This window comes from Colius striatus, chromosome Z (genome assembly GCF_028858725.1).
Source record: "Colius striatus isolate bColStr4 chromosome Z, bColStr4.1.hap1, whole genome shotgun sequence".
NCBI classification, from domain to species: domain Eukaryota; kingdom Metazoa; phylum Chordata; class Aves; order Coliiformes; family Coliidae; genus Colius; species Colius striatus.
The window spans coordinates 11,374,775-11,389,551 of NC_084790.1; the positions used below are offsets into that span (position 1 = coordinate 11,374,775).

Sequence of the window (14,777 nt, forward strand, 5' to 3'; positions counted from 1 at the left end):
GGGAGTGTCAGCAGGTGAGGAGCAATTGCACTGGGCAGCACTTGGCTTTTCTCAGGTTTTGTTTCCCTTAATTATTATTACTGTACTTTATTCTTCTGCTGTATTTTGATTCGTTATTGTATTTATCTTAACCCTCATGTTTTTTCTTTTCTGACCCCCCTCCCTATCCTACGTGAGGTGTGGGGAGCGAGTGAGCGGCTGCACACAGCTTTCATGGCGGCTCGGCTCGAACCGCGACACAGGTGAAGATCCCATGGCAGCTCCACGGTGGTTTGGTGAGACGTTTTGCAGCTCAGAGCAGCAACGCAGCTCTAAGGAGAACTATCTCTGCGCTACTCCGGCTGCTCCCTGCCCCCAGCAGCGGATAGAGCCCTTCCCATTCCCTCCCGCAAGGCGCCTCAACTTCGGTCCATACAGCACGTGGCCTCCAGGCTCCGGGCTACTGCAGCCCACGTAACTGCAGAGGCCCTCCCCTCGTCCGCCTCCCCGCCGCGGCCCGCCTCCCCGCCGCGGCCCGCCTCCCCGCCGCGGCCCGCCTCCCCGCCGCGGCCCGCCTCCCCGCCGCGGCCCGCCTCCCCGCCGCGGCCCGCCTCCCCGCCGCGGCCCGCCTCCCCGCCGCGGCCCGGCACCCGCTTCGCCCCACTCGTCGCCTTTTTCCCGCCCAACCACAACTCCCGTCCCGCCCTGCGCCGGCCGCAAAGCGAGCTGCCGTCAAGCACGGGCAGCGGCTACCGGCGCTGCCACCATCGCCATGTACTACAGCAGCACGCAATGGCGGCACTGGACTTTTCGGAGCGAGGAGGAGCTGGCCCAATGCCGGGCCGACGCCAACCGCAAGTTCCGTGCCAAGGCTGTGGCGAGCGGGAAGGTGCGGGCCGGGGCGAGGGGCCGTGGCGGTTGCGGCCTTCTGCCGGGTGGCACTTCCTCCGCGCCGCTGAGGGGGAGGAAGCTGCTGTGTCAACGCGTAGCCAAGCAGTCGGGTTCAGCTCTTCTCTCCTTAACGTCCAACAGGCTGACCCGGCCCTTCTGGAGCCCCACGAGGAGCTGGCGATATGCAAACATTACGAAAAGCGGTTGCTGGATTTCTTCGCCGTCTTCAAACCTGCCATGCCGAGATCCGTGGTGGTAAGCGGCACCGCCTGCTCGGTGGGACCACCGGCTGCTTATGGCCTGCGGCGGGGGGACGACTAACGGAGACGCGGGCTCAGCCCCTCCGTGTCTGTTGTTACTTATTTGTCAAGTGTTTTGTGTTCCAGTATTGCAGTCTGTGTTTCAGATTGCTTTTTATCTGTTTATGTTTTCTGGGCAGCACAGCTGTTTCAAAAACAGAGCATTATTTCTCATCTCTGCCAGTTTCTTATGGCTGCTAAACTTGCATTGATGACTTTTTGCTATTTTCTTTCTTCTCACTTAAGCAAAGACTAGAAATGAGCCTAATGAATATGGATTAATTATACAATAAAATGATGTCACTGTAGGTAAAGAAAACAGTCCCAAAAATGGGCTATTGTCTAGCTTTTTCTTGAGCAGGTGCTTGTCTGGCCACAAAGGCTGGTTCAAGCATCTGTCCTGGCAGTAAACTAACCTACAAAAGTTAAAAAAAAATACCTTTCAATTTAAATTGAAGAGTGCATCTCGGAAGAGAGGGGGGAATTACAAGTGAAGCAGGGAATGAAATCATGCTTCTTTTGTCACTTAGCTGGTAAAATGTATAACCTGTATTATCCCTGTCAGTTCTTGCTTTTTGTGGCTGGTGTGGTGAGTAGCAAAGCTGAAGAATGTCTTGTCTGAAGATGCATTTGAGATGTAGCAGTAGGCTACAATGCAATGTGGAGTGAGATCTTAGGTTTCAGAAATGGCTCTTCTAGAGTACGTGTTCTGGATCAGACTTGACGAGGAATGGTTTTGGAAAACATCTTCCAACGTTCCAAGTGGATGTTCAGATCCACTTGGAAGTGTGGCATGAACTGCAGTATTTCTCGAGACAGAGAGAAGTATAAATGTCGAATATGTTGGGAAATTTGCTGATCTAAAAAGTTAGCCAGATGTTTTGGCCCAGATTGCTCATAACTTTCAGCACCTTTTTTTCAGTCTTTGGGTTTTAAATTTCATTTAAATATCTATTTGTTTGTTTTTCTCATGGTGGCTTTTTGAGCATTGTCTACCTAAATATGTCTAAAAATGGAGGACAAGAGGACAGGATGCTGTTTTGTAAGGTTCTGGCATGCATAAATGTGTTAGACTTTGAAATGTTTAATGACATAGTGGTGTGTGTGTCTTAGCACTTTTGTGTGTCCTGTAGGTCTGTAGCATAAATGTGGCTTACCTGTTTTGCTTTGTGATTTTTTTTATCTTTTATTTTTCTTCTCACTCTCATGGTTTTGTTTATTTTTAATTTAGGGAACAGCTTGCATGTATTTCAAACGCTTTTACCTCAATAACTCAGTGATGGAATATCATCCTCGGATAATCATGTGAGTCATCTATGCATCTTGAGTTTTTCTATCAGGTGGAACGTTGGAGCTATAATCTTTATATCTGCAAAAAAAATCAGAAAGCTTGAGATTTAAAATCTGAGTAAAGACAAAGTATGATGGGTTCCAGTTTGCCTTTGGAGAGTTTTTCAGTATTCAGAACGTGGTGTTTTGAAGACAGACATTTTCTGAATGCAACTCGTGATGGATGTTGCATATGTTATATAACTGTTTGTTTTTTCCCATCTCAAGGCTAACGTGTGCGTTTTTGGCCTGCAAAGTAGATGAATTTAATGTGTCCAGTGCACAGTTCGTTGGTAACCTTCGGGAGAGCCCTCTTGGACAGGAAAAAGCTCTTGAACAAATACTGGAATATGAACTGCTGCTTATTCAGCAGCTAAACTTCCATCTCATTGTCCACAATCCATACAGGCCATTTGAGGGATTTCTAATTGATCTGAAGGTAGTGTTGTTTTATATGTTACATACTCTGTTTGTAACACAAATCAGTTGTGTTGGATAATTTCTTTTCCTTTTGTGCCTTTAATCTTAAAAGGTCTAATTTCTAAAGTGATAGGCACATATCTGGGAAGGAAGTTGGTGCAGTTGTGGTCTTTAGATTGTTTTTGGAGTAAGAAAATGAGCAGTTTCTTTTTAGCTTTGTAGAATATTTCTGAATTGTGTGTTCCGAGCTCACAAACCAGAAGATAAATATTCCTGAGTACTTTCTTTTTAGACTCGCTATCCGATGCTGGAGAATCCTGAAGTGTTGAGAAAAGCTGCCGATGACTTCCTCAACCGAGTGGCTCTGACAGATGCGTACCTGCTCTTCCCTCCCTCACAGATAGCTCTCACAGCGATATTATCTAGTGGTTCCAGAGCAGGAATTAATATGGAAAGGTAGCTTTTTCATTTTTGCATTGAATTGGCTTACTCTAGACGTTGTTAGCTACTAGAAGTGTGTGATTGTTAACACTGGTATCTTTTTTAAATGTGTTTCAAAACTGAAGTAGTACCAGTAATATTTTTCCATTTGCAAAAGCATTAAGTGATAAATGCAATTAGTTGGTGTCCAGTTTTTTATTCCTTTAGGAGAAAGAAAAAAGAAATTCAAACTGATGACTTTGGCCTAGTTAGGACAGCACAGGATTGTGAGAATGATCTTGAAGATTTGAATGAAGAAAGTGGAAATAGAGTGGAAAGAGAGTATGAAACCCCTAAAGAATCACTTAAAGGAAAAAGTAAGGTTTCCTCCAGGTATCTGAAGTTACAGAGTCAAATGAAATTACAGTGAGCTGTCTGTTGCCATGCACACGGGAATTAAGTGCTGTAAGTGGCTGGTACGGCTTTTTGGTTTCCATGGAAATGGACCAACCTTAAGACGCCATTTTAGATCAGTCCCTTCTTTCCTTTCTCTGTTTTAGAGTTACAAAACACTTTGATATCAGTGCTGAAATCCATAGTTTGGTTTGATCTTTTTTATGGACATAACATACTTTTCTTCAGAAAAACAACTGAGGTAGTTGCTGTAAGTCGCTGTATATTAAGTGTTTCAATCACACAGTGCTCTGTGTGAGTGTTGTGGTTTTGCTCAGCCAGCAATAAAGCACCATGACAGTCTTTTGCTTGATGCCCCCATACACTCCCACCCTCGTTAGGATGGCAGAGGCCTCACCAAGATGGGAGTAAAGAGATAAGCAAAGTTGTTGTGGATTAAGAAAAGGGCAGGGAGGTCTTACTGCCAATTACGGTTCTAGGCAAAACAGACTCCAGTACTCGACTTATTGAGGAAAGTAGGAAAGTTTATTCTACAAGAAACAGAATGGAATGAAAGCAAAAAGAGAGTAGGATGATTGAGAAAATTACAACCAGCACTTTAAGATCTCCCTCCCCCATCCCTCTTTTCTTCCCGGGCCCAGCTCACTGCTCCCGATATCTCTACCTCCTTCTCCCTCAACGACTCAGGGGGAGAGGGAATAGGGGCTGTGGTCAGTCTCTCACAGATGGGCTCTGCTGCTTCTGTCTTCTCAGGTGAGGACTGCTCCTTGCATTCTTCTGCTCTGATACAGGATCCTTCCCATGGGATGCATTCCTTAATGAACATCTCTGGTGTGGGTTCTTCCCTACAGTTGCAACTTCTGCAGATACAGGGTCCCTCACGTGGGACATGGCCTCTTCTGGGCATAGTTTACATGAACTTTGGTGTGGGTTCTTCACCACAGTTGCAGCTTCTGTGAATATTGAGTCCTTCACATGGGACACAGCCTCCTCTGGCCGTAATCACTGTTCCTAGCATGGGGTCTTTAATGAAGAGAATCACTGATCATGATGTGGGGTCTTTAATGAAGTGAATCACTGCCGCTGATGCGAGGTTCTTAATGATCACTGACCTTGAAGTCTGCATAGTTGCTTCTCTCTCTCTTCCAACTCCTTGCACCACTACCAGATGGAAAAAGAAGGAACAGGAAGATCCCTCCTCTTCTGGCTTCTTAAAACATGATCGTGGAGGCGTCTAATTGGTTCAGCCCCAGAAGTGGGTCTGGCTCAGAGCTGGGGAGAGTGATCATTTTACATCTAGAGTGTAACCCTTGTGGTTGCAAGGGCTGATGCTAAATGCAAGCAGTTTTTTTTAAAGGAGGTTTACTTCCACCTGCTCTAGATGTATCTCACATCTTTCTTGTTCCAGAAAACGAGACAGTATGGGATTATTCTCTGCAGGATTCACTGTCCTCTCAGAGTAGTGTTAAAAGGTTCAGGTGCTTATATAACTTGAAACTTGTTGATTTCATTCACGAGTTTCTATTCTGTACTATTTGTGCTGAAAAACAGAAAACTGTGCTTACAAAAAGAGATGCAATATTTTCCAGATAGCATGTAAATCAAAGTATGGGAACTTTATCTTTGTATGTTTACAAAAAACTTCAGTCTGTCACTGGAGTGCACCAGAAGAAAATACTATGACCTTGATGTTTATTTATTTGAGTTTGAGCTGCTGGACACCAGAAAAAGTCACAGCTCGAGCCTCGTGATCCGGAGTAGGTGTGCTTGCAGAGGTGGAACATAGAAGGTTGGAAGACTTGTTGCTCCTATGATATCAGCCTAAAAAGTTGGAGCTTCCGGAAAAAACAGGTGCCACCGTGCTCTGGTTAATAGGTGGCTCCAAATTAGTCTTCGGTTCTGGTATCAGCACAAGGTTAAGTAACACAAGAGCAGTCACTCACGCTGAAAGAGCAGCTGTCAGCTTACAGAATTAATTACCAGCTTCTTGGTGGCCTCAGTCTGGGGCATACAGCTGATACAGCTGTGTGTGACTAGGAAGTAAGTTTAAAATTAACACAGACTGAACAGACTGATAGAGTTTGGAGTCTTGAGATTGTAAGATTGTATTCAGATTTAGATTTTATCCATTCTGAGGAAGGGATAGAACTGCTTTGTGGTTGTGGATCTTAATGAAGACTGTTGCTTATGTGTGGTGTTTTATGCAGGTGGTGTGGATATGTGGAAATGTTCTTAATAAAAGGAAGTTTGAATCACTGAGGGAAGAGGAAGGGACCCACAGACTCTTACAAGCAGTGTTTAGGATTTGCTTTCAAGCTACCAAAAGCAGTAATGCCATCTTGCAAGTTTTGCTGTCTGTTGGTCTATCTGAAGGCTACTCTTTTATCACATTTGCATTTCCATTGGTTATGCTATGCAATAGTGTGATGTTAGTATGGGACTTCATAGAATCTTGTTGCTTTTTTATCACTTTATAGCACTTAATGTAACCAAAGTATACTTAGCAATTCTAATCATAAAGCTGTAGCAGTTGTAAATAATAAACAATACACTTTTGTTAACTAGTGGTAGCTACCACAAAAAAAACCTTATTCTTCCATGTCTCTTTGCAGTTATTTATCTGAGAGTCTTATGCTGAAAGAAAACAGACCATCCTTAGCCAAACTACTAGATGGCATGAAATGTAAGTAAACATTGGGAAAATATAATAAACAGTATCTGTGAAAACAAAAAGGTTTAAGCAGAAAGATGTGCTTCAATTGGTTTTCTTTACCTCAGGGCATGCATAGGTAAGTAAAACATGGGCAGTGAAATAAACTACCCAGGATGTGGATGCAAGGGGAGAAAACATGAGACTTTCCTGTGATAGGAACAAATCAAATTAAAAGGCAAAGGGCCTGATGCTTCTGAGAAGACAAATGTTATAGTCATTTAGATGATAGCAGCTGACTCAAAAGTGAGGAATCTGTTTTAGGAATTAGGTAACTGTATAAGGATGAAATGACTCTTCAGACACTGCATCTTAAAAATCACTTCGGACAAAAGCCTGCACATAAGTACTTCTGCCACCAGAGGGTACTTTTACTAAGCTAAATGTGTAATGTCTAGTGGGAGCCAGGATTTATACTTCTGTTTTGTAACTATAAAGATGTTTCAAAAGGTGTTTATGTTTGATAGTGTGAGAAATATATAAAAAATATCAAGAATGCTTGTAGGGTTTAGATGCAGGAATGGGAAATGTACATTGATCTATCTTTTTTTTTTTTTTAAATAAAGTGGCTGGGATATGAAATTTCCAGTACATAATGACGTAATGTTCTAAGCTAATGCAAGCATTTGAAATAGGAGAGTGGTAGCATTAAAAATGCCATCCAGCTGACTTCAGTACTGAATGTACCACTTGAGTCAGCAGGGTCTACAGACCTAGTTGAGAGTGAATTTATAGAGCTTAAGATGCTCTTCCCTTTCTCTTCCTGCTAAAAAATCCAATCTTCAGTTTTCCATTGCAAAGGGAACACTGGGATCACTTATTCTTCACCTACATTGTTCTGGAGGTTAGCCCAAAGGCTGGTCTCCCAGAAACATGTGATGGCTGGAAGGAAAAATTGAATAATCTGTAAATGGTTAGGTGTACAGAGAACTAGTGGTAGAGGAAAAAAGCCTTGTTTATTGTAGGGTAGCAGGAAATTTAATTTGCATTCTTTACAAGACTGAAATAAATCTTTTCCTTTTAAGACTGAGGTACAGTGCTGAATGCAAAAAATTCCTTGCATTTTGAAGCTTATTAGCAGAGTAGCATGTACTCCACATTATTCTAAATTACCTTGTGGAAGTCCAGAATCAAAAATGCAAAGGACTTCTTTCAGTGTAATTCTTTCATTGCAGCTTCTGCAGTACCTTGCTACTACCTAGAATTAATCCTCAGATGTAAGATGATAATGAAGTCTTACATAAGTAATCTTTGATCCTTTAAAGTTTGAGTGTTGTGTGAGATGGGAAGTTTTGTAAGTGAGTAGTTCTGGAACAATTAATGCTTTGGTTTGCAAAGTGCAAGGATTTTCCCTCGGTAAGCTCTATGTCTCAGCTGATGGCAATATGTTGCCTTTTGCTATCTTTAGTATGTTTAAAAACTAGATACGATGATTTCAAAGTGTTAAAGAGATGTAGACTTCAAAACTTCTTACGTATTGTTTTTTTCTGTGTGTACTATTCTGATTTTTTTTTTTAGGTGTGTTTTCCTACTAGAAGCTCGGCTCCTGTTGCAATGAGAGAAGTGGGGGGTAAATTCTTGACTCAAGCTTAGCTATGAGTGATAAGCAATAACAGTAGCCATACTACTGATTAGTAAACTTATGTAGAGTCAGGCTGGATGCTAGGTGCCCACCAGGGCTGCTCTATCACTCCACTCAGATGCACAAGGGAGACAAAATAGAATGAAAAGCTCAGGGGCTGAGATAAGGACTGCAATTACCATAATGGATAAAACAGATTTGGCTTGGAGAAATTAATTTAATTGATTAGCAATTCAATCAGAGTAGGTTAGAGAGAAACAGAAACAAATCTTAAAAGCACATTCTCCTCACCTCTGTGTTCTTTGTGGGCTCCACTTCCAGTTCCTTCTATCTCCTCCTCCCCACCAGCAGCACAGAGGGATGAAAAATGGGGGTTGAGGTCAGTTCATCACAGATGGTCTCTGCTGCTCCTTCCTCTCAGGGAGAGGACTTCTCACATTTCTTCTACTACAGTGTGGTGTCCCTCCCATGGGAGACCTGCCAGAAACTTAACAGGTCCTGCCAGAAACTTAACTCTAACGTGGGTTTCCCACAGGGTCACAGCCTCCTTCAGGCATCCACTCACTGTGGTGTGGGGTCCTCCCCAGGTACAGGTGGATCTCTGCTCCTCCATGGCCTTCATGGCTGCAGGGGCAGAACCTCACCTTGGGCTGTATCACAGGCTGCAGGGCAATCTGGTCTGGGATTGGAGCATCTCTTCCCCTCCTTCTGCACTGACCTGGGGGGTCACAAAGATAGTGCTCTGAGATAACTGCTCCTCTCTCTGGTTGCTGTTCTGCAGTAGATTTTTCTCCCCCTTCTTTCCCCTCCGTCACTGATTGGCTCAGCCTTGGCCAACAGTGAGTTTGTCTTGGAGCTTTCTGGTATTGGCTCTATGGACATGAGGGAAGCTTCCAGCAGCCTCTCAGGAGTCACTCTTGCAGCCTCCCCACTACCAAAACCTTGCCACACAAACCCAATACAAAAAAGCAGAGCAGAAATTATTCATTGTGCTTAAAGTTATGTTGTTACCACTGTAGGCATGAAAAATCTGATAAAGAAATATGAACTGCCAAGGCCTGAAGAGGTTGCTGCTCTGAAACAGAAACTGGAGAAGTGTCACAGCTTAGAGATGTCCCTTAATACAAACACGTAAGTAGATATTTACTCTTTTCATATGTTTAACTTCTGCCTTTTAATTTCTTTAGAAACATTCATTTTCTCCCGTCTGTGTGAGTGGTTGAAAACATCTAAATGTACACAGAAGGGTGTCTGTTGACATGCTTACTTTATGTTTACTGGAAGCCGAGAACCAAGACTCAAAGTGGAGCTTTCAGTAATAGGTAAACACCCGCTTTTGTGTTGGTTTGCACTGCCAGCACTAATACTGGTTATTTTGTAACACACGCCTGGGATCCCTTGTGGCTTCTAAGGTCTGGCTACTTACATCACATGTCCTGAGAATCAAGGACTTAAAAAAATCACATGATTAAAATAAGAATTGTGTAAAGGGTTAATGTTTTTATAAGACTTCATGGTTTCTCTTTCCTGCCTTTTTCACTCTAGTATGCACTGTGAATCACAGAATCTTAAGGGTTGGAAGGGTCCTCGAAAGATCATCTAGTCCAACCCCCTGCCAGAGCGGGACCACCTAGAGCAGGTCACACAGGAACTTGTCCAGGTGGGTTCTGAATGTCTCCAGAGAAGGAGACTCCACAACCCATCTGGGCAGCCTGTTCCACTGCTCTGCCACCCTCATAGTGAAGAAGTTTTTCCTTATATTTCTTTGGAACCTGTTATGTTCCAGCTTGTACCCATTGCCCCTTGTCCTATCATTGGGCATCATTGAGAACAGCCTGGCTCCATCCTCCTGACACCCACCCTTTACATATTTGTAAACATTAATGAGATCACCTCTCAGTCTCCTGCAAGCTAAAGGGCCTCAGCTCCCTCAGCCTTTCATCAGAAGGGAGATGCTCCACTCCATCTTGGTGGTCCTGTGCTGACATCTCTCCAGCAGCTCCCTGTCCTTCTTGAACTGAAGGGCCTAGAACTGGACACAATATTCCAGATGTGGTCTCACAAGAGCAGAGTAGAGGGGGAGGAGAACTTCTCTCGACCTACTGCCCACAGCCCTTCTAATACACCCCAGGATGTCACTGTCCTTCTTGGCCATGAAGGCACATTGCTATGTCATGCTCATCCTGCTGCCCATCAGGACCCCCAGGTCCCTTTGCCTTGTACTACTCTCTAAGAATTCATTCTCCAGCCTGGAGATGTTCATGGGATGATTCATTCCCAGATGCAAAACTCTACACTTGCCCTTGTTGAATTTCATTAGATTTCTCCTCATCCAGCTCTCCAGCCTGTTCAGGTCCCATTGAATGGCAGCACAGCCTTCTCATGTGTCAGCCACTCCCTGAGTTTAGTATCATCAGCAAACTTGCTGACAGTGCCCTCTGTTCCCTCATCAGTGTCATGTAAACAGCTGCTAGTAGTAGCAGTTTGGTAGTTTTTTAATTCAGGAGATATGTCCATAATCTAATCTTGTGCCCAGACAAGGAGACTGACTTATAAAAATACCTGAACACTTTTTTTTTGTTTTGGATGGGGGTTAGGAAGAAGAGGAAAGGTTATGAAGATGATGAATATGTCGCAAAGAAATCTAAACCGGATGAGGTCAGTAAACCTATTGCAGTTGTTTTTCCACTCTTAACTGCCAAAACAAAAGTGACACAGCCACTGAGACATACTTCTGTATCTGTTAATATTTTACATATTGCTCAGAAAGAATCCGTTGCAACCTTTTCTTAACAAGTGTGCAGAGGTCATACTATCCTGTGCCTGGAAGTGTACTTTTGTGGGTTGGAGGGGAAGAACAGGCAGGCCATCCTCTGGGGCTTCCTGTGCTTTGAAACGTTTGACTAATGATACAACAACCATAGAATAACATTAGTCTCCTTGATGCGAGTGAGGGAGAGCAGCTGTGAAAATGATTTGGAGCATTGTGAAAGGAGGTTTTGGAAAGCCAGGAACCAAACACATGAGGAGAAATCCAAGCACTGAGGCTATATGCTGAAATATACTCAAGCAGGCTTTGTTAATGGAAGTTTCATGTGGTGCTTTGTCTGCTGACCTGAGTTTCTGAAACTCTTTTCATTTGCTTTGTTTGGCTTCTTATGCAAAAGAGAAGTCAGATGCCAGTTTGCTAGCAAGCCTTGCATAAATTACAGATGGGTAGCCAACCCTCTTGCAACCCTCCAAGTAAATTTCCACCAAGTAAAACTAAGGTGGAAATAGACTGAGGAGGGTGAGAACACATGAAAACAGAATTAAAATAATCCTCTAGATGTAATGTGAATGTCTTCCAAAGCTTTTGTCTGTAACATTGACTGGAAGCTGTAGAGAATATATTCTGGTGGAGGAGTGGGTTTGTGAAGAATCCCTTTTAAGTGGACTTCTCTTAGTACCGAAAACAATGAACATCCTAGTCTAAGATGCCTGGAGGATCATCTGTGAAACTCTGAATATGAAATCCAGGATGTGTGGGTTTTTTTATAATTCTTGCTATTATAGATACTCATAGTAGGTTGATGCTATAATATCAAACTAGTATGTAAAAATTATTTTTTCAAGATAATAATAAAATCAGCATTGAAAATACATTTTGACAAAAAGTAGAACCTCAAGCATATTTTATACCTATTTAATGTTGCAAAGACTTTGACTGGTGTTTATTCTAAATGCCAGTCTTGAGTAAATTGAACCAGCTACTCTGTAGCACTAGCACTTCCCTAACTTTCCAAATTTTCACAAAATGACTTGGAGACCAGCTCCAGTGAAGCTCTGGAGCCTTCAGCTGAAGGGGCTCTTACTTTGGTTATGCCCCTATGGTTTGAGGCAGTTTTGATTTTTTTTTTTTTAATTTCTTACCAATTTATATTCACAGTTCTTTTTCCAAAGGAATAAAATTATTGGGTCGATTTACATAGCTGACAGCCCTTGCAGAGTTTTAACAGCTTCTGAAACTATGGAGTTTTAAATATTGATCTTATCTGAACTGCCAAGGTTTGTACTTGTATAGGTTCATTTCTAGTAATTACTACATCTGTAGTAAATACAAGCACAAGCACTTCCAATCTATTTGTAAGATTTTATTTCTTAATAGTTTATAGCTGAAGTTAATAGCAGCTCTGTGGCTGTGATGGAGAGGTCATTGAATTGCAATGGTAGAAGAAACACGTGAGATACTGGTTGAGCACTGATGAGAAGGCTGTCAAAGTGACAAGGCTGTAAAACGCCCAAGATAGGAGTGAAAGTTTGCAATAGGGTCTCTTGTGGAAATCTTGACATAGCTGTCCTGTCGAGGAGTGGTTAAGGGAGAATGGACATGGATCCCGGGGTATAATGTTAGGCCCGACGGGGCAAGGCAATCTTGAGTTCTAGTTATATGAATTTAATGCACAATCAAGACCAGAGTCAGAGCCATGGTTAAAACAGTTGCTGTCACGTAGTCAGTGCAGACAGCAGGCCGCTTTCTGCTCCTTCAAGGTCGGGCTGTTTTCAGCCAACGAGCTAACCGCTCAAGGTCGGGCTGTTTTCAGCTAACAGCTAACAGCTCAAGGTGGAAAACAACTTTGGAGAGAAACAAGATGGGAAAATGTGAGGGAGCTTGCTTATCGCAGAAACCGCAAGTAGGATGAACATAAGAATGTAATCTATTAGCTGCTGTTGCTGAGCTAGCTTTGAAGCTGCTGGATATAAGTTAAAGCCTGCTCTCAATAAAGCGAAGATTTCTGCTATCACTCACATTGAGTAGGACTGATTTCTTCCCACCCAGCTGAGAATCGGACCCTGGGTTGATCGCCGCATGAAGTAGGCTTGGAGCTGGTTGTTCAGGCTTTGAGCCTGGGTTTTTCAGGCTTTGAGCCTGGGTGTTTCAGACTTAGAGTCTGGTTTCAGACTTAGAGTCTGGTTTCAGGCTTCAGGCCTGGTTTCAGGCTTCAGGCCTGGGTTTCAGGCTTCAGGCCTGGGTTTCAGGCTTCCAGCCTGGGTTTTTCAGACTTAGAGTCTGGGTTGCAGACTTCGAGTCTGGTTTTTCAGGCCAAGAGCCGAAAACTTCGCGGCACTGTCCATAGGGAAGCAGCGTGAGCTAAACCTCAAACAACTGCTGCTAAAATGACTATTCTCCATGACTTCCAGAGTAGGCATGGGTAGGAAAATGTAAGGTTAAAGGGCTGAGTCACCACTAGTTAATTTTTTTTTTTTTTTTAACTCTTTCTGTTGTTCATAAAATGCTTCTGTTTAGTATTAAATCCAGGTCATAAAGAGTACTTTCTTTGGGGAGGGTTTTGAGAAGCAGTGTGACATAGTTGCACAAGCAAGAAGTAGGGTCTAGTCCCATGAGGCTTTCAGTCCTCTCTTCTGAGATTAGCTACTAGTAGCTAAAATAAGCCTAAAGTCTTCTTTGTGATATATTTGCTTAAGTTATTTCTGCTTTACTTCCTGAGCAGACTGGGTAATGTTGCTTGGCAGGGGCATGAACCCAGGAATCACAGTTCCACTGGAGTCTCACTGGGGCACAGCCCCAAGCATTCAAAAAGAAACTCGTGTGACCCTGCTCACATGGAGCAGTGGGAACAAGGCTGAACACAGATCCAGGTCCTGGGGACTCCAAGGAGAGGGAATTTTCCTTTCTGCTGCTCATCGGTTCTTAGCCATGAGAACCTGTTGAGGAACTAGACAGATGTGCGTTTTGTCAAGTAACTTTTATCTAGGCCTTGTGTGAACTCCTGCTTCAAGTGAGCTCTGTGAGGTGAGGAGAAATGCCTCTTGCTGCCTGGCTGTCAGAGCAGCAGGAGATGTATGGTCAGGTGTCCTGACAACCGCTTATCTGTCAAGGAACAGGGGGAGGCACTGTGTTTAGAATTGGTTTAAACTTTATCTTCAAGTCTGCTACTGGCATCACATGCAGTTCAGACAGGTGTAAAGTTCTCTCTGTGAACCAGTTCTCTTTAACTGGTATAGGCAGTAGACAGTGCTGTGGCAGCATGTGCAGGACTGTGTGCCTGCTGACTTAGAGCCAGGCCATTTTGCTCAAGACATCGCTTTTCCTTCCATTAGGAGGAGTGGACTGATGATGATCTTGTGGAGTAGGTGTAACCTTGAAGGAAGATGGAATCCTGCTGTAGAAACTACTGCTTGGTGTCAAGGCTGACACTTGTCTGCCACAGGTTTCTACTGTGTCACAAGGTATTTACTTTATCAGTTTTACATGTCTTTTCAATAAACAATTTGATGTTGCTAAATCACTTGTAGTTCCATTAAACCTTCGTCCACTAAAAATCAAACATCTGTAAGAAATCTTTGAGAAATATGTCCCTTGGGAAAGAGCTGTGGTTCAGGAACAGTCTGAGATGTGACCCAAGTGTAGGACTGCAGCTTGGCAGGGCATGTGAAGTGGGTACATGCCGGAAGCTGACCCGGTAACAGACCCAAACCTACTTTAGAGCAGGATCTGCTCCCCTATTCCCACGCTTATGAAGCAAGCAGCTAAAAATACAGCTATGCCCACAGCACTGGGCACAGTGGGGAAGCTCTGCTCACAAACCCTTCACTGAGAGGCTATAGAAGCATTTTACAACAGGAAGTACTGATCACACCTTTGTGAGTTGCTCTGCAGCTGTCATCTTGCATCAGGGTGCTGCAACTGAGAACTGTATTTTTAAAACCTTCCTCGTTTAACCATCACATT

The 14,777-nt window shown here is 43.4% G+C and overlaps 1 protein-coding gene across 1 annotated transcript; it reads left to right on the top strand.

Moving 5' to 3' along the window:
- The first annotated feature begins 672 nt into the window (after nucleotides 1-672).
- CCNH (cyclin H) lies at nucleotides 673-14,331 on the top strand. Its single transcript, XM_062017845.1, has 9 exons — nucleotides 673-868; nucleotides 1,012-1,125; nucleotides 2,401-2,474; nucleotides 2,727-2,937; nucleotides 3,211-3,374; nucleotides 6,365-6,435; nucleotides 9,064-9,175; nucleotides 10,642-10,702; nucleotides 14,147-14,331. The coding sequence occupies exons 1-9, from the start codon at nucleotides 752-754 to the stop codon at nucleotides 14,177-14,179; spliced, it is 957 nt and encodes a 318-aa protein (XP_061873829.1). The 5' UTR covers nucleotides 673-751; the 3' UTR covers nucleotides 14,180-14,331.
- The last annotated feature ends 446 nt before the right edge of the window (nucleotides 14,332-14,777 follow it).

Excerpts from the sequence above, each read along its gene's own strand:
- CCNH (XM_062017845.1), top strand. The coding sequence starts at position 752 with ATGTACTACAGCAGCACGCAATGGCGGCACTGGACTTTTCGGAGCGAG. Across the intron at positions 1,126-2,400 it reads CCATGCCGAGATCCGTGGTG|GGAACAGCTTGCATGTATTT; the intron begins GTAAGCGGCACC and ends TTTTTAATTTAG. Across the intron at positions 9,176-10,641 it reads ATGTCCCTTAATACAAACAC|GAAGAAGAGGAAAGGTTATG; the intron begins GTAAGTAGATAT and ends GATGGGGGTTAG.